At 50.0% G+C, this 18,076-nt stretch overlaps 8 protein-coding genes across 8 annotated transcripts; 4 read left to right on the top strand and 4 right to left on the bottom strand.

The window, feature by feature from the left end:
* Nucleotides 1-664: 664 nt before the first annotated feature.
* NECHADRAFT_87559 (uncharacterized protein) lies at nt 665-2,946 on the bottom strand (the record flags this gene model as incomplete). The annotated part of the gene is made up of 3 exons (XM_003043295.1): nt 665-1,229; nt 1,383-1,524; nt 1,599-2,946. 3 exons carry the CDS (start codon nt 2,944-2,946, stop codon nt 665-667), a joined length of 2,055 nt encoding a protein of 684 aa, XP_003043341.1.
* A 666-nt stretch (nt 2,947-3,612) lies between these two features.
* Nucleotides 3,613-4,200, bottom strand: NECHADRAFT_87558 (uncharacterized protein; the record flags this gene model as incomplete). The annotated part of the gene is made up of 1 exon (XM_003043294.1): nt 3,613-4,200. One exon carries the CDS (start codon nt 4,198-4,200, stop codon nt 3,613-3,615), a length of 588 nt encoding a protein of 195 aa, XP_003043340.1.
* A 262-nt stretch (nt 4,201-4,462) lies between these two features.
* On the bottom strand, nt 4,463-6,757 carry NECHADRAFT_87557 (uncharacterized protein; the record flags this gene model as incomplete). Its single annotated transcript, XM_003043293.1, has 2 exons — nt 4,463-6,186; nt 6,274-6,757. 2 exons carry the CDS (start codon nt 6,755-6,757, stop codon nt 4,463-4,465), a joined length of 2,208 nt encoding a protein of 735 aa, XP_003043339.1.
* A 267-nt stretch (nt 6,758-7,024) lies between these two features.
* On the bottom strand, nt 7,025-8,737 carry NECHADRAFT_53469 (uncharacterized protein; the record flags this gene model as incomplete). The annotated part of the gene is made up of 5 exons (XM_003043292.1): nt 7,025-7,823; nt 7,874-8,046; nt 8,094-8,259; nt 8,319-8,461; nt 8,519-8,737. The coding sequence occupies 5 exons, from the start codon at nt 8,735-8,737 to the stop codon at nt 7,025-7,027; spliced, it is 1,500 nt and encodes a 499-aa protein (XP_003043338.1).
* Nucleotides 8,738-10,110: 1,373 nt separating this feature from the next.
* Nucleotides 10,111-10,918, top strand: NECHADRAFT_102143 (uncharacterized protein; the record flags this gene model as incomplete). The annotated part of the gene is made up of 2 exons (XM_003043397.1): nt 10,111-10,676; nt 10,851-10,918. The coding sequence occupies exons 1-2, from the start codon at nt 10,196-10,198 to the stop codon at nt 10,916-10,918; spliced, it is 549 nt and encodes a 182-aa protein (XP_003043443.1). The 5' UTR covers nt 10,111-10,195.
* A 1,141-nt stretch (nt 10,919-12,059) lies between these two features.
* Nucleotides 12,060-13,067, top strand: NECHADRAFT_53446 (uncharacterized protein; the record flags this gene model as incomplete). Its single annotated transcript, XM_003043396.1, has 1 exon — nt 12,060-13,067. One exon carries the CDS (start codon nt 12,060-12,062, stop codon nt 13,065-13,067), a length of 1,008 nt encoding a protein of 335 aa, XP_003043442.1.
* A 368-nt stretch (nt 13,068-13,435) lies between these two features.
* Nucleotides 13,436-15,376, top strand: NECHADRAFT_53535 (uncharacterized protein; the record flags this gene model as incomplete). Its single annotated transcript, XM_003043395.1, has 3 exons — nt 13,436-14,155; nt 14,369-14,643; nt 14,731-15,376. 3 exons carry the CDS (start codon nt 13,436-13,438, stop codon nt 15,374-15,376), a joined length of 1,641 nt encoding a protein of 546 aa, XP_003043441.1.
* Nucleotides 15,377-15,924: 548 nt separating this feature from the next.
* On the top strand, nt 15,925-17,964 carry NECHADRAFT_87552 (uncharacterized protein; the record flags this gene model as incomplete). The annotated part of the gene is made up of 1 exon (XM_003043394.1): nt 15,925-17,964. The coding sequence occupies one exon, from the start codon at nt 15,925-15,927 to the stop codon at nt 17,962-17,964; it is 2,040 nt and encodes a 679-aa protein (XP_003043440.1).
* Between the last annotated feature and the right edge of the window lie 112 nt (nt 17,965-18,076).

Raw genomic sequence — 18,076 nt, 5'->3', positions numbered from 1 at the left:
ACACCTCTTCTTGGATGAGTGAGGTAAAGCCTTTGATCAACTTGTACAATACCGATACGTTTTCCCGTCAGGCGGATCGGCCAGCTTCCACTACATCGCTTGCCCCTTGAATTTTCTTTGCAGCGGCTGCCACATTGCGGGCCCAGCCCTTGTGCACTTCACCACGGCACCCGAGAAGAATTCCAAAACTCCCAAAGTCTCTGGTAGCGAGGCCGTCACTTTTCGCATCATCAACTTGCCCTCGAAAACCCCGGTCGATGGCTCGGAGCATTCCCGAGCCATTTTAACCAGATGCGAGCCATTACAGACAATACGTCCCTTTGGACCACCTTTCCGATATATGATGAGAAGACATATATGCTCCAAGCACTAGCCAAGCGACGTGAGATTTCAGAGAAATCCTACCCGTGGACCTATGGGACTTTGGCAATGCTGACTCGATGGGCGAGCAAACTGTACACCCCAGAGTACTCTAAATATCTGGAGGAGATTCGAGTGCTGGTCACCTTTGTAACTTCTATTTTGACTCTCGGGGCTCAGATGTATTGGAAACAGTTTTCTCACTCATTTAATGGCGAACCGAATCAAGGGACATAGACGACAACGGAGAGGCATGCGCATTTGTTGAGACGTAAGATATTCGTGGCTATCTGTGCACTACACCCTAGACAAGAACTATATCACGATCATTTGTGGCCATGAGGAAATCAGCCTTTGTCTCTACACAGCCAACCCTCTGGAAAGTTCCTTCAGGGCCATCCCTAAGAACCAAGCCAAAAAGATGCCCGTCTTCAAGCTTGGGTGGCATTTTGCCCGGCACCCAGTCTCCAGAACCAGTGGTTTCAGCAAGGGGGAGCAGGTAAAAGTCGCCTTGGGTGATACTGTTGGCTTCATCTGGGAAAACCTGTACAGTGACGCGGTCGCGTTGACCTGAGCTCTCAGCACAAATATGCATCCGCCATTCGTCCGTGTCATCAAACAGGTGTCGTCTCTGCCGGCTTTTTGGCCGGCTCCTCAAACCTTCAGTCACGGTGACTTTATTCACGTAGTCATCTTCTTTACCTCTCAGATACACATATCCGGGAAGTAAACCACCAGAGAGGGTAAGTTTAACGTTGGAAACGTTGCCTGACTGACTCGGCCCGAGAGTATTCGATGTGAGGCCTCGTACTTGGACGCGTGGTATGATGGACATGGCCTCGAAAAAGCCAAATCGTCTTCTGCTGGTTCTTGGGGTTTTGTTAGTGTAGCACAAACTTGCCCAAGACCATGTTGGTGCGCCGCATCCCTTCGAACGAACGGGCAAATGATACATGGGTTCATTGGAAAGCCCCCACCAGAGACATTGGATGATATTGCTTTTCCAGATCCCCGCCACATACTCATCGTCGAGGATCTGTGACAGTCTCACTGCCAATGCAGATATTGCGTGAAGTCGATCAGTCTCCATTGTAAGGTCTCGGGAACAGTATTCGGTGAGAACAGTGAACCACAGACGAAAAATATCGGCACGTTCTACCTCATCTTTGACGCACAAGGCATGTGTTAGCTCAGGAGGGAATAGATATTTTGCCCAAAGGCTTAGATCATCCACATACCCAACTTGCGGCCATCAGAGACTTCCTTGTATCGGGCTCGGAGAAGCCCTCCCATGGTGCTCAATGAAGCATCTCTAGAGACAATCGTTGCTATGTCGGTCTCGAGCTGGCTGGAGCTTGTCCCTGAGTCTTTCGTAACACCTCGGGGGCAGCTCTCAGAGGCACTCATCGTCGCGCATTCGAAAGAAACCCAGTATGGGTCGAAAAAGAACGTCCTTCTTGGGAATATCCTCTCCTGTAGGATCCACCCTCGACTGTCAAGATGTGAAACAGGCGCTCGCAAAATCGGAGACAACTCCAAAACCACTTTTCGTCTTTTGATTGGAAGGTCAGGTGTATTTATGGTGACGGGAAGACGGAAGGGTCGATTAGCCTCACCATCACGCTCGGAAAAGAGCCCGGCGTCGGTGCTTTCGGTTGCTTCTGCGATGTTGACATCTGCATTTTGGTAATAGTCGGCCATCTTAGGTATCTCATGTGCTTTATCATTATCAAGATCTTGAACGATGCAAAGCGAGTCAATCCAGAGGTACCTCAGGCCAAGTTTCTGGGTCGTGATCGCGGCTTCTCGAAATGTCTTGGTGAGCGTACCAGCCGGGATACCGTCCTGGACGTATTTCTGTTCGGTCGAGGAATGCGTACAGCAGTTGTGGCCAGGCTTCCAACGATGACTGAGAGTCGCATAGGGCGGTCTCGCGTTGTGCAGATTGCTTTGGCTTGACAAGACTAGAAAAACTAGGCTAGATTGCCCCTCGACCTTGGACACATCAAGAAGGCGTTTTGGGTAGATGAAAGATGAGTCGGAAGCCTTCTTACCGCAGATCCGATGGTCTGTTTCGCACATTTTGATCCATGATCTCATCAACGCCATGCTAGCATCGCTTCCAGTAGAAGCGTCACTGCATCCAACCTCGAGTGCCGGATCGCCGTGCCCATGGTTGTCCGTTGGGGCTATCGTTTCTGCTTCGCCATGGAGCAATGAAGACCTGGAAATGGTATTCGGATTCCGGAGCTGGAAATAGAGGCCCATTTCCAGGAAGTCAATCAGAAGAAATGGGGGAGAATCGCCATGATCCAACCCGATCTCATCGTCGATGAAGAAGAAGTCGTCCGAGTCTTCGGCTTTATCCGCATACTGAAGTGCGAGGGAGATTTTCCGATTCGCATCCAAAACACCTTGTCCGCTAAGCTTAATCATGCGGTAAATGGCAAGGCACAGGCTACAGGCTCGCGCTTTCGCCAAGCGTTCCAGTGAAGAGAAATCCGAGTGCAGCACTGCTTCGAGCCTAAGCAGATTTTCACCTACCGGATCAAAGGTGACGTTTTGGCAAGTGTTGCAAAAAGTCATTGTGTGTCGTTTCTCAATTCGACCTTGTCTAAAAAGTGTGCATAATGTCGGCACCTGACGATGATGACCTTCGGCGCAAGCGAAACATTGCGAGAACGCCAAATTTATGTCCGACATGTTGAGCCGGATTTCAGGCCTCAACCCGCGAATGCCCGAGTGGCTTTGCGCTAATCGACGAATTAAGACGCTCCATCTATTTTTGAGATTTCCTCTGCATTGGCGAGGCACGCCCATTGGGTTCCTCTCATTGAGGGTTGTTCAGCTACTTGGCAACTGTTTCACATTAGCACACCGATGCAGGAAGCTGAACAGCAAGCAGGGGCGCAATATTGGATTGTATGGAGGTTCTAACCTTGTTAACAAAGTAAGAAAAACTGATGAGTTGCTGCAAAACGTAGCTGTTACATTTACGGGACCATTGTGAAGTCCAGAAAGTGGGTGGTCCGAGATGACTTGTAGAACGAGAACCCATTTCTTTACTTCACATCGTCTGCTGTTAGCCTCGGGTCCGGGTCTCTTTGTACGACCATAAATCCTCTGATTCAATGTGGAAGTTTCAAGCACAACCTCATCAACGTAGGTCTACTAGATACGTCTCTGTTTCCCTTCCTGAAACCTCATTTCCTCCGGACCAATCAACTCATCATCAACAGCACCCCTATTTTATCAAGGATTCGCATCCGAAACCTCCACCTCAAGCGTCTTGCCTGCAACAACAGGAGCCTCGGCCGCTACCATAACCGACACCGCCCGTGCCGTCTCATCAGTCGGGTTCTCCCAGCTGTGCATCCCTGCCTGGACCACGGCAACCTCGCCCTCCTTCAGCGTCGTCCTGGACCCATCATCGAGGTGAAGCACTAAAGTGCCCCGGTGCAGAAACACATAGTCGACGGTCAGGCTGCGGTGTAGAGGCGTCTTGGTCCGCGGAGGGAAATCAGCGGCGTTGAAGATTGTCCCTGGGGGAGACATGCCCCAGTTGTGCAGGCCCTTGTCGTTGTCTGAATCGACGTTGCCTGGATGCTCTGCCGTTGACCAGAGTTTGGCGATGTTGATGCCGAAACCAGCTGGCTGTGGTGGAATGGCGTCTAGGCGGGTGACAGTTGCTGTGCCGTCCGGATGGTGGCCTGTGACGACGCGAGTGATTGGAGAAGAGTCCATCTTGATGACTTGGGGTTGAGCAGACTTAGAGAACGAGGGGAGGATGTCAACTTTATGTAAGGAAAGCTGGGAATAACAGCGGGTGAGCGCTGACATGTTAAAGTCCGATAATTCCGACCGTCTGAAAACCGGGGGGCTTCAGGTGGATTCTCGGTTTGCTTGCCTAGTCAAAGGTACGGATCTAGGCCCTGAAACTACTGACGGTTGACCATTTAGAACGCTTAATGAATATGTCGTTTGATACCTCAGCAAGCCCTTTTAAATTTCCCGGTAGGAGGCACAATGAGTTCCGGTTTCTCTCCTTCCACATCATGGAGATAATTGTTTTGCATCAAGATGCCATCTCAACCTCTGTGTATCAGATAATCTTCAAAGTACGCAACTTCCACTCCCCAATAACCTCATGTTTATCAGGATATGTGACAAAGTAGCCAACTCGGCGATACACGTCCTCTCCTGGTACCTCTTCATGGTCCTTCTCAAGGATGATGCAATGCACCCTATCATTCTTCCACTCCTTCGAAGATGGTACCCAGGTGGTTGGTCTTCTCACCCACAAGATTAGATAATCCCTCTGTTCGTCTTTACCCAGAAACTTCTGGTACTGGCTCTCCAAGCCAAACAGAGGTCGATCTGGGCCGACACAGATCGTCGGGTCGCTTTCAGAGGCACGAGGGGTGTAGATATGAACGAGAACACCAGTCCTGCCTCCCGCCATTTCATGGTCGTCAAATGTGACTCGGCCAACATGATCGTCAGACTCAATCTTCTTCCCGTGTATCCTGCGGAGCTTCATGGTCAAGCCACGGAGGAAGAGATGTCCTTGCGTGACCTCGGCGAATGGGGCACGCTCATCTTTTGGCTTAACCTCAGCTTTCAAGATCTCAACATCATTTGGATCTGAGGCCTTGTCGTTTAATTCCCTCCGGAAATAGATAGGTCCGTTTCTGGAAGCCCATGACCATGATGGTGCACGATATGGCTGCACGTACTCGAGTCTCTTCCCCGTCTCATAGGCCCCCCAAAGCAAACCCTGTTTTATATCTCCAGCCCACAGCCCTGCAAGGTGATCATGTCCAATCAAAGGTTGCAAGCGCTGAGCCAACCCGGAAAAGGCGGGTAGCTTGTCGGTACTGAAGGTTAGTTTACGTCGTGAGTAAGAGCTGACGGTGGCGTAGTAGTTCCAAAGAAGCTTTCTTCGTATTTCTCCCTGTAAGGGAATCTGAGCCGTGCTGAAATCCTGGAGCAAGAATTCGGCAAGAGTGTTGACTCCTGCGCCCGACTTCGGGAACAGGTTTGGCCCAGGGACGCCATTTGCGGCTTGAAACCCTTCTCCGCATTCCCAGTAGATTTGTTTCGTACCGTAGTACAGAACTCGTCGTGAGAGAACTGATTCCTGGAAGCACCAGCCACGACTAGTCAACGGGGCGTTGTCAAACAAATCCCGGAGGTCCTCATCCTCATCCTTCTTATAGGCCTGAAGAGCCAAAACTGAATCACCAGGCCCAACAATGCGTACCGCATCAGGAGAGCTTGCCTGTTGCTTGCCTGCCCGAAGGATTCCATGTGAACTGCCAGGAGAACAAAGGGCGGCAATTGTTGCAACCGCGTTCTCGTACACAGCCGCCATTTTGGTCGACTCGATCGTCCAGTCATCGCTCGAATCTTGCATGATGCAAAGAGAGTCGATCCAAATATACCTAATTCCCAGACGCCTCGTGATGTTAATGGCGTCTTTGAAGTTAAGCGGAAGCTGATCGTATGGAAGAGCTTGACAAAAGTCCTTGATGTTTGTCGTCTGCAAGACCGTGGCGATTGGGCCTCCCCAACAATGACTGAGTGCGGTATAATCTCCCTTTGTGCCTTGTGATATGCAGAGCTTCGTTTTGTCGTTGCCTCTGCCAACGTCGATGACCCTCGTTGGTAATGGGAGGCCGTCCTTGTGAGATCCGCATGAACTCCCATGCTCATTGCGGCACTTTGATATCCAACCTTGTGCTATGGCGATATTCCACTTGGAATCGAGGATTGGGTCTGTCTCTTTGCGGCCAATCACGTAATTGCCGCAATAGACCGAGGTTCCTGGACAAGCTTAGAGATTGAGATGGTTCCGATAGAGAAAAGCTAAGAGGAGAAAGAATATGCACGGTATTGGCAGACTGGACGCACCTTGAGACGTGATAAGTAACTCTGCCGGGTGTAGATCTGGTTGCATGATCTCGTAGTCATCACCCCTATCTGACAAGGGATCATCAACTTCTTTAGGTGGGCCAACTTGGACAAGAAGTACTTCCAACATCTTGACAGCTGATAAGGGACTTTCCCAGGCGACGTGCATCGTGTTGATGCTTATCCGAATAGCTGTATCGTAGAAATCTGCCAGGCCCCGTGCGGTTGCCAGAACGGTGGAATCCTGAGATCGATCGAACCCTTCAAGCTCGAATTCAAAATGAGCATTGTCAGTAGTCAGCCCCAGGGCTTGAACTATGAGTTGACAGAGGTCGCAACCTTGCTCAGCAGAAGCATCAAGAGCGGCGATAGAAGGTTGGTGGCTGTAGTAGGCATTGTGAGGAACGACCATAGCCCCGAATTCAGCCTCTGCCAATTCTACTAGGCGCCCTATGGAGAGCTCTTGACAGAGTTTGCAGCGCATGCTGGGTGGTTAGGTGAGGTTTCATGTGGGTGAGGCAAATACAGCAAGGACTCAGGTCGCCATCTCACAGGTCGAAATGTTCACGTGATATCATGCAGCGCAGTGGAGGACACCAATTACAGGTACCTACTTCTAGTGATCTCACCATTTCTAGTTGATCAAGTATAGAAGGAACAAGTTTAGTTGCATTGATGAGAGTGTGGCGTGATCCAATATCTTCAGCGTTGAAAGCCATGCTTCAAGGCAGTTCGAGCTAAAAAACCACATTCAATAAACGTAGAAATTGGTGAGTTCCGGATGATCCCTTCGCATCTTCTTGTTCTGCCTTTGAAGTGTTATCCTCATGGCCCATGCAATGACAATGACTCCAATCGAAAAGGCAATGCTAGCCATCCATGCCTTCAGATATCGAGGACCATCTGACTTGGGCCAGATATAAGGCGTGTACACACTAGCCACGTTGCCAAAGGTATTGCAAATGGCAAGGGCCACTGACTTCTTCTCGTTTGTCTGACCCAAAGTTGCGCTGATCCAAGCGAGGAGAAGGTTGTTGATACCAAAGCTGAAGCCAACAAAGAGGAAAATGCCAAACATCCGCGCACCGAGGTTGTAGGTCGCGGCAGGAATAATAAAGCCAGCCATGACAATACACTTGCAGATAGTGATATGCCAGGTCCTTTCGTTCCATCGACCCGAGGTCCAGGCGATAACAATTCCAACCGTGGCTGCAAGGAGATATGGCGGGCATGTTAGGACCAGAGTGATAGTTCGGCTGTAGCCCAGGGTTTCCATGACAGTTGGGAGGAAATTCTGGAAGCCAACTGAAGACAAATGCAAGTTGTACATGAGGCACATTGCCCAGGTTCTCCAGTCAACAACAGCTTCACGCAGGCCAATCCAAACACTAGTTCCCTCCCGTGCGTCTGTCGTGTCGGTGAAGATTCGATTATGTGCCAGTTGTCTCTCTTCGTGCGATAGCCATCGGGTCGTCAAAGGATGATCTGGTAAAAAGGCAAAGGCCAACAAGGCTGTAACAATTGATAAAGCGCCCTGGATGATGAAGAGCCTATCGAGGATATTAGCCAGAAGTCGGAGGGAAAGGGATCAGCTACGTACCATTGCCAGCCCGCGAGACCCTTCACTTGATCAAGGCCCGCAAAGATGCCTGCTGCAATGAGGCCAGAGAAAGAGCTGGCAAACATGTTTCCAGTATAAAAAACTGCGAGCCGCACGGCAATTTCTTTTCGTGTGTAGAACATGCTTATCACGTAGAGGGCGCCTGGATAGAACTAATGGCAAGTTAGCTATCGCCGGATGAATGGTTCGAGTTACTTACAGGAGCCTCGGTGACGCCCAGAAAAAAGCGGAGGACGACCATGCTGCTATAGTCCTTGGCCAGGAAGGTCAGAAGACTGACGATGGACCAGGCCAAACAGAACCCGGCCATGTACCAAGAAGGCTTAACTCTGTTGATAACCATGTTGCTGGGGATCTGTCCTGCTCTAAGCGGCAAGGTTAGGTGATACGCGCAAAAAATGAAGTTCGCCGGCTGGGGACATACATGTAGCCAACAAACAAGATAGACACGCAGGTGTTGTATTGAGTGCCCTTCAGGCCGAGATCCTCTTCGAGATTGTTTAGCCTGGCATTGACCAGAGCATTTCGATCGAGATAGTTGAAGAGGTACATGAACCATAAGATGGGCTTTGAAATGGCATATCAGCAAGTCGTTTTAGCCAGAGACAGTGGGTGAGCGCTCACGATAATGTACCGGTCAAGCTTCTTGACGAGAGCTATTTCCCGAGGGTCTGTTTTGGAGTGTGCACCAAACTCGTCCACTTTGTCCATCCGGGGAAACTTGGCGAATAGTCCATCATCTTGGGCTGTTTCGATGCGTTCAATGTGGTTATCCTGAGCGACTTCATCTTGCCCTGTCTTGGTGCCGGCTGGGCCCGCTGCATTGGGAGGTGAGGTAGACATGACCAAGTCCGATGCTGAAAGAAACAGACGCAAAAGACAACTTCTTTTAGATCAAAGAAGCAGACACAACCATAGCAGCGGTCAACAGGTTATAAGTGCCGATGAATGGGCCTCGGTTGTGCTCTTGCAGGGTTCCCCAGAGGCATCAAGATGCGGGGGACCAATAGCTTAAAAACAAGGTTTACGAAGAATGATGTCGTTCCTGCACGTCAAAGCTCTGCTATTGGTGCTCTTATAGATAAAGTCGATGATCTTTCTCGGAAAAGCAGCTCGCAACTGCTGATCGGCGCATCTCCTACCACAACACGGCCATACCCCGCGTCTATTTCCATGGTGGTATCGGAAAAGGTCAACAGCGCTGCTTGGCGAGTGATCATCAACGTTACAGAGAGGAAGTCGCATGATAGATAAGGGGGTTTGATTAGAAATAAAAGGTCGAAGAGGGAGAAGATCCAGGTCCCTTGCCATATGCCAGCTGTCAGCGATGTGACTTGGGCTAGGTCCGGCCACCAGCACTGTCTATCACAAATGGCCAGGAACAAGGTAGCCCCATAGCATGGCACTCTCTAGTATCATAGCAATATAGTAGGGAAAGATTCCAAGGCAGTGTGTCGCCCGAACTCCTCTTCATAATAGGTCCATTGACTATTCAAGAGCCAGGCTCATTACCAACGAGGTGTGCTTTTCAGCTATGCCTCCTCCTTAGACGCGTTATCTATAGCTACCCCATTATTGAGAGGCCATGATTCAAACAAGTATTAAAACCCCGAGCCAAATGATGACAATAACACAACAGGGTAGAGAATATGACTGCGCTCTGAAGAAGGCACAGCTTCGGCGCGCAAACCCACAAAAGAAGACCGGTGGAGGCCCGATTCAAACAGCTGCATTTGAGGAGTTTTACCTCATATACCTTGACGGCTCCAGGTGAGGGCCGGGACAATTTTTCGTCAAACGAATGCTATCTCGTCGCCTGACAAGCACCATCAGTCAGAGCAGGAGAATGAAGCTATAGAAGATAGTACTGAGGGATGAACTGCGTCTGCGCTATGACCTTTGAGCTTTGACAAAGTAGTTATCCACCTTCTGTATTTGGCTACAATATTAGGAGGTCTGCTTGTGAATGCCTTCAAATTGGCGACGACCCTTTGACGTGATTGGAAGAGTCGCATCGAATCTCCTACAAGGATTGGCCACATCAATGCGGCTAGTTATTAATCCATGACCAGGGCACTCTTCACATGGAAATAGGTAAGCAGCCACTAGCAACCCCTCCAAAGGCCAATGTCAAATCACGTCTTGTGACATTGCTCAATAAATACCTAGGAAAGTCGGTATGACGTGTTCGCAAAGCTTCTTCTTTCAACGTACTCGAACTCACTGATCTACAGTATCTCCTCGAGTGTTATCTGTTCTATCTTATCACGCCTCAATCGTTCCCGCATTGCCATATCCAGAATGGCGCACGTCACTCCCGAGGTTGCTTTAGCCATCACACGCCAAAAGGCGCGCTACGGGAGATACGCCGACACGAAACAGTGGGACAAGTTTGCTCAAGACATCGCTCTCCCCGATGCACGTTTCAGCTTCTACGACACTGAGGGAAAGCTTCTCGTCGCGGGCCCGCAGTCATTGGCATTCGACTCTGCCAAGGGATGTGCCGCCTTCTTCAACAAATTCTTTGCGCAATTCCAAACGCAGCATAATTTCAACCCCGGGGACTTTGAGCAGGTTGGGCCTGACGAGGTTAAAGCCGTTTTCGGCATGGAGGATCAAATCATGTCCAAGTATTTGGGTGCATGGGTTGAGATCAGAGGAGGCGGCTTCTACCACGAGACCTGGAAGCTTGTCGATGGGGAGTGGTACCTTCAGGATCTGAGGCTGGAGCGTACCTATCAGAAGGAGACTGTTCTCGTCAAGATTGGATTGGCTGTTGCAGGTTTGCTTGGGATTTCTCTTTAATAAGAGCGTTGAAATGCAGAAAGGACTAGGGAAACCATTCGATGTGGATGCTGTTGGCCGGAATGAGTATCAAAGATTGGTGTGGTTGGCATTGCCAGGGATACCCTAGTGTGCAATATGCAAGAATCACAGATTACTTAAACCCCCAAAGCCTCTCTGCAAGCATCGAGGGTTCGTCTCCGACCTCTCACCCTCTCTGTCCCTACTCTGCATACCTAGGCCAGCCCAAAGCCTGACCGTGTTCAGGCAATAATACACGAAATCTTGTTTGTATGCCCTTGAGATGTGTAAGGAGGTTCTTTGGGTGAAAATATCTAGAACTAAGGTTTCATGGCACAGAAATATGTCGTCTATACAAAGTGACGCGCCTTTTGGGCAAAAGGATTCGTTTGACCGAGTCCAAGGCTTTATTGTCAAGCCCCGGACTCCGAGCGAAAGAAAACACCGTGCATAACTACCAACTCATGCGACAGATACTCAGTGAATCGCTGCAGTGTGTTATCATAGCATTCGCGACCGTTGGCGTGGGACGCGGGGCAGCTCGTTGAGGCGGTGAATTTTATGTAGGGTAGCTATCTCGACGTGTGTTTCCCCCAACACCAACATCAGCATCCAAACAAGAGACTGTCGCGTCTTATCTCACGTGAGCTTTACAGCTGCATTCTCCTTCATTACTCTTGTCAATAAGAGCAGTCGGTGCAAGGGAAAATGCGTAGTTTTGCCCAAATTGGGAAATGCCTCGCGAGCGCGGGACGCGCATCTTACCAAGTGGGGAAATAGTTGCCTCGACTTCCGCTTATGGCAGTTAAACGACATGCCTGTTCCGACCCGGTTCCGAGGAGATTTGCACCCCCGGTTATCTTGTTGTGCTACCGCTGTAAGATTTCCGCTCTGTTCCGAGCTACATTCGCACCTTAAGCTAGCCTAACTTGGAGTATCCATCCGGCAGGAGTCCGAAGCCATACTGGAGTACAAGACAACACATGAAATGTGTTGGAAAGACGGGAAAAGACGTCATTTAGGCCTATGTTAATTATCTATAACCCAATTTCTCGGCTCACGAGGCAACCGGGATTCTTGGGAGCACGAAGCTGAGATTATAACTGCTTTGAGAATCCTGAGGTGATACGTGCGCAAGTCCCTTATCGGGTAAGACCTCACGCAGTAGTCGAAATGGGTACCACCCTTGAAACCGCCCTAACAACGGTTAAGACGGGATCCTCCCCCAATAACCATCTCAACCTTTTCCAATTACCAACCTCGACGTCTTCCCCGCGATTCTTCTTGATGGGCTGAGCAGAGAGATGGGAGATTCTTTCAACAAGACAATTATTGGCTGAGCGAATCGTTTGCGTTCATAATGACAGAGACAAGGTACAACGGGCTTCACTCCTTATCAACATCCACTCAGCATCTAACACCTTCAAGCACAGAGCCACCAGCCCCCGGGGAAACGACCTCTCTAGCGACACCTCAAAATGCGGGAATAATAGAGTCAACGCCTGTTCCTCCTGAGAAGAAGCCTGTTGGCTTCAAGGCACCTGTGGCTATCAAGAAACTGGATGGCTTCATCTCACACCTGAACCGTCTCATTCACACTCGCGACGGTCACGACTCTGTCATCTTATTCGCAGCATACGTAGCGCAATTGGCGGCGGCGATACTCGAGACTTCAGGCAACGCTAATCTACAAAAATGGGCCAACAAAGTTCTGACTTTGCTACCAAAAGCGCTGGCATCCAGGGCGCCATCGTTGCCGCTAGGATCCAAGTTATTCTCCATCTTTTCCGCGGCACCGAGACTCCAGCTACGACTTGCAGAGCGACTGAGGGCACTCGTGGATATGCTTGACGACTGGAGCGTCATGAGTCGCTTGTGGGGTCTCTTAACCATGTGGATGCTCGCAAAGGAATTCATCACTACCCCGAATACCGACGACAAAGAACCTCGAGTACGAAAAGTGAAGACGGCCATTTCGGCTACCCAGATCACGTCTCTTATCGGATTCTTCATTCTGGAAAACATTTCTTGGCTATCGAGGCGCAAGGTGCTCTCATGGTCGGATAAGTCGCAGCCCAAGCTCATTCTTTGGTGTGTGCGCTCATGGGGCGTCTACGTCTTTGCCGAGCTGGGACGGCTGTTGTTCGAGCGGCTTCGCAAGAAAAGCGGCGAAACTGGCCAAGAAGATGCAGAGTCGCGGACTCAGTGGAATAAGCAGTTTGTTGAGAACCTGGCGTGGGCACCTTTGACTGTTCACTGGACGACACCTGGGGGCTTGCTACCAGAGTCTGTTGCTGCGCTCCTGGCGTCTTATGCCCAGTTTATATCAGTCCAGGGATTGTGGAAGGAGACTGCTGAGACTTCCTGAGAGCCTTAACTTTTATGGACCTTCTTGTATCTATGAATAACTATTAATCACTCTGGGGATTGGAAGGTCGGGGCAAATCTCCTCATGCAGCCAACTCAAATTTCCAACATACACAGCCACGCCTCGGTTCACCTCTGCCCTCTGCCAACCTAGAGAAGCCACTTTCAATCTACATTCCGTACATGGCCAATCACGCTTTGCTACGTGTAATGTCTATGAATCGTGGTGTCTACCATCACAGATGCAAGTCCTACTTCCGGCAGAGCGATAAAAACGACGCGACCGAACAATGACACAATAGAACCATTTCAAACAAAAGGTCATTAGGTGTTGATGCCTTCGCCATGTCCACATCCTCCGCTATGGAAATGCTAGTGGCCTTTCCGTACAAGCCTCTGGATACTGGAAAAGCCGAAATTCGAGTGCTCAAGCTTCCCACAAACAGCTCAGGGAGCTTCGAGTTGATCACGGTCTCACTCCATGACGACCCAGAGTATGCGGCGCTTTCGTACCTCTGGGGCGACCCTCAAGATCAAGAGATTATCACTGTTCAAGGCTACAAGCTCGGGGTTACCAAGAATCTCGCTGCAGCCCTCTCTCGCCTCCGCCGGGACGAGCCTTGGTTAGGGACTGACAGGGTATGGGCCGATGCTATATGCATTGATCAAACAAACCTCGTCGAGAGATCTGAACAGGTCCAACTGATGCGTCGCATCTACTCGTCAGCTCTGGTGGTCTACTCGTGGGTTGGACCAACCGACTATACCTTGGCATTTGAAACCTTAGAGACACTCGCGTGTATAATAAAGGAGAACCTCAAAGGCCATGCCGATGGCGAAATTTCTGCTGAAATTTTGTCTGGCAGAGCAGTAGTTCGGCTTGACTGGCTACGACAGCATGGCAACCTTTGGGACCCCAAGGATGAACCAGGGTCACCGCCTAGAGACAACCCATGGCATGCATCTCTGGTCTTAGAGAAATACTGGAAACGGGTTTGGGTTTTCCAAGAGGTAGTCCTCGCTCATCGGCTGCTCTTGCTGAGCTCAGGAGACACAGTGTTGGGCTGGGAGGATCTTCGTCTGGTGACGGTCAGCGTCAGTCGGCTCACGTTCGAAGTCAACACAATGGGGCAGAGGTTACCAGACTTCATATCTCATGAAGCCTGGGGATTGATCGAAGAGCTTGGTCGCAAGAATGTTTTCAAGCTCGCGGAGATCGGAAAGCGCAGAATGAAGCTTGCATCGCAAGAACTGGGTAACTACACTGGCTGGATGACGTCTAGCTTTGCCAGCCATTTAGAGGCGACTGATCCAAGGGACTACATCTCTGGCCTACTCGGAGTCACCAGGATCCCGTTATCACCCGATTACAGAACCGGGAAACCGCTGTCAGAGTTGTATGTCGAATACGTTGCGGGATGGCTGAACGCCACTTGTGGGGAGACTGTGGACATTTTTGGGCCACTGTCGTTTTTGTCAATCGCTGGAATTGGCCTGTTTGGCCCTTCTGATACTCTTCCATCTTGGGCTCCCAACTACCCAGAGAATGCCCGCCACAATCACCCAGTAGGGTTTATGTCAGGCTCCAACGAAGACATCCCGAAAACTTTTATCGAGAAGCCTTACGTTTTCAAAGACACTCAAAGTCTCTTCGCCTGGGGAAGCAAGATGGGATCCATCAGCACAATCTCAGAAGAACGAGACTGCAATCGCCCCCGAGACTTTGTTTCATTCCTCAAGTCGTTTCTTTCACGTCATGCACACTACGTGTCTGGTGTCACCTCTTTGCAGGCCATTTGCCAACTTCTCCTCACGGAGAAGAAATCAAAGCCCGTTACTAAACAAACAGTTTTGCTTGCCCTAGGTATTGCTTCTCTCGTCCTCGATTTTGAAAAGGTTGATCAGGAAACCACAAAAGAGCCTCCTTGGCATCACGAATGGGAGACCAGGCTTTATGAGTTCGCTTTTCCGGGTAGTGATATGCAAGATCTGGGTTTCACTCGCACCCCGCAAGAAGAAATCTTGTCATGGTGTAAGGACAAGCGCAGCCAAATCCTATCAGCCCTCGACCAGGAACTGCGGAAATACAATTTCTTTAAGTCCGAGAGTGGCTATCTCGGCAGGGCACCTCTGGGGGCGAAGAGAGGAGATATTCTTTGTCTTCTTGATGGTTATGACCTTCCTGTGTTGTTACGGGAGACTAAGGAAGGTCATCACATTTTCGTGGGCACAGTAACTGTGCTGGATCTAGACATTCACAGTCTCCTTCGCAATATGGGGCCCGGGGGCCAATGGTTTGAGCTCAGGTAGCGCTATGAAGAGTGACTTTTACGAGGTATTGCCACGAGAGAGAAACGTCGCTCAAGGTCACTGTTGATTTAGTAGCAGAAGTCTTTTCTCTGCAGTTCTTGGGTTTAATTACGCCACCAGGGGAAATCCCTGGATTGTGGTAATGTCATTGATTGCGAGATGACAATTCCCCCAGTGATTAAAGTCTGTCGCCATGGCTGGTATGGAGGAAGATCCGTTCAGAGCCCGGTCAGCTTGGGTGAAATTGCTGAGATTTCCATGTCTTGGCGCATGAATAGCGGATTAAGGCTGATAATGATTCACTCAATCAGACCCCTTGACATTTCCAGTTCTTCATAGCAATGCTTTGGCAGCGAGTAGCATTCGTGTAATCTCTCAGTGAAACGATGGAAACGCGCTAAATAAAAATCAAGGCGCCTTTGACCTCCAACCGAGACTTATTAATTCCAGGGCTAATCCACAGGGAGAAGGCGCTAAAGACGGTGAGATGAGTTTCGGGTTCAACGTAATTCACTCAATCCTTCACTCTTCTTCTCTGAAAACTCACCATGTTCATATACAAGCCTATCAGTAAAGCCAACAAAGAAATCAGACTCATACGACTTGCTTGCGACCCTGCGGCCAAGGTCATCAATCTTGAGCTTTGTCATGCCTCGGTCAACGACCCAGTCCCCTACCATGCGGTGTCGTATGTCTGGGGTGATCCCAACGACACGGCTCGAGTCAGTGTCGACGGCGAAGAATTCATAGTCTCCGAGAATCTCGTTTCGCTTTTGCGACAGCTTTTGCGGGCGGGAGTCACTTCTTGGCTTTGGGCTGACTCGATCTGCATCAACCAGACCGACCTGGAGGAGAAGACGTGGCAGGTGAACGCCATGGACCAGATTTACGGTAATGCAAAGCTGGTATATCTATGGCTTGGCCCAGGAACTCCACGAACCGATAAGGCGATGAAACTGTTGTGCGAATATGGGCGCGAGTTAGTCCATGAACTGGGACCCACGGATGATTGGGACATGGACGAAGTGAACCCCCATCTCTATGAAGCCTTATCGACCAAGAAGAAGCCTCGTTCCAATGCGCACCCCGTTGCTAAGTTCCTATACAAGATGTATAAAGAGCCTGGGCTTCATCGTCGCGACGACGAGCGTCCGTTGAGCAAGTATCCTCTAATGGACGGACTTCGGAATCTTCTCGAGAGACCTTTTTGGCGCCGTATATGGATTGTTCAAGAAGTCGCATTGGCCCAAGATGCACTTCTTCTCTGCGGTGATGAATTAATGCCCATCCAATACTTCATCGAGGCTATAGATGTCATTCGGGAATGGACCGAGATCTTCAACGAACTATCCAACTTTTCCTTCTTATGGGGTCTTGGCCGAGCCTTTTTTACGACTTCGACACTACTCCTTCGAAAGCATCGAATCAACGGCCGGGAACCAAGCCTTGTTCATGTCCTTCTCGGTATCGGCACTCTTACTGGACCCCGGTATCTAGCCTCGGAGCCCCGCGACCTCATTTTTGGGCTACTCAGTGTCGTCAGAGAACGTGATTCCTTTTGGCTGCACGCAGACTATACTGAACCGGTTGGCACTGTTTTTGCGAGAGCGACCAAGGCTTTTATCGACTGGTGGCGACCAAAGGGAGACGGTGACGATAGGGACTGGGAAGACCTACCAGCTTTGGACGATCTGCGCCCAACGAATATGCCTGGAATGCCCTCATGGACGCCTGATTACGAAACTATTGGGAAGTGCGGATTCGATATAGACACCATCAAACACAATTGCTTTGCATCTGCTAGCAAAGGAGCGCCAAACCCCCAACTAATAACATCGCCGGATGAAGATCCCATGGTCCTCCGCCGACTCGGATGCGTGGTTGATACCATCACCCAAGTAATGCCTCCTCTACCCGATGTCTCTTGGGCAGATGAGACCGACTATGCGAAGGAAGTCGCTAGAGCCTTTGCTATGGTTGGACGTCCCGTCATTGACTTCATGGGACTTGGCCCTGAATCAGGGCCCGAAGAAGACTACATCTGGAAGACGGTGATGCTAAGCTTTCAAGATCTATTCGATGAGGATGAAGGACGCCCCGATGACAAAGATATACCGCTGGAAATGTGGCAGGTCATCCGAGCCTTATTCCGAGGCGAAAAGATAGATCTAGAGAAAGCAGAAGCTGTCCTAGAATTTCTTGGCGATTCAGACGGCCAAGATGAGTGGGAAGACGTGGACTCTGAAGGTGAAACGTCCGGCGACGAGTCAAGCTCAGAAGATGACAATTCATCAGATTCAGATGAGAAAGATTCTGCGGCCGATAAACTAATCAACAACTTCTGGATTGCTCAGCCTGATTTGAAGGGGCGGACTCTATTCAAGACAGCCTACGGGAGGCTTGGTATGGCACGCACAAATGTCAAGGAAGGCGATATTGTTACAGTCATTTGGTCGGTACCGGCACCTATTGTTCTCCGGGCACAGGGAAGCCAATATCGGTTCCTCGGGGATGCTTATGTTGAGGGTATCATGAAGGGAGAGTTCCTCGATACGAAGCCCGAAGAGGTGGTATTTGAACTCGTTTAAACCAGTTGGACAGACTATACCTCCAGGCTAAAAAGAAATGCAGAAAAATAGCAAATCGATTCAACATGAACCTGATTATGCTCGGCGCCCATATGCGCAGAAGGAATGTGTC

This window comes from Fusarium vanettenii (assembly GCF_000151355.1).
Source record: "Fusarium vanettenii 77-13-4 chromosome 12 genomic scaffold NECHAsca_29_chr12_4_0, whole genome shotgun sequence".
Lineage (NCBI taxonomy): Eukaryota > Fungi > Ascomycota > Sordariomycetes > Hypocreales > Nectriaceae > Fusarium > Fusarium vanettenii.
Note: the sequence above shows the minus strand (reverse complement) of the source record. Positions and strands in the feature narration are given on the sequence as shown.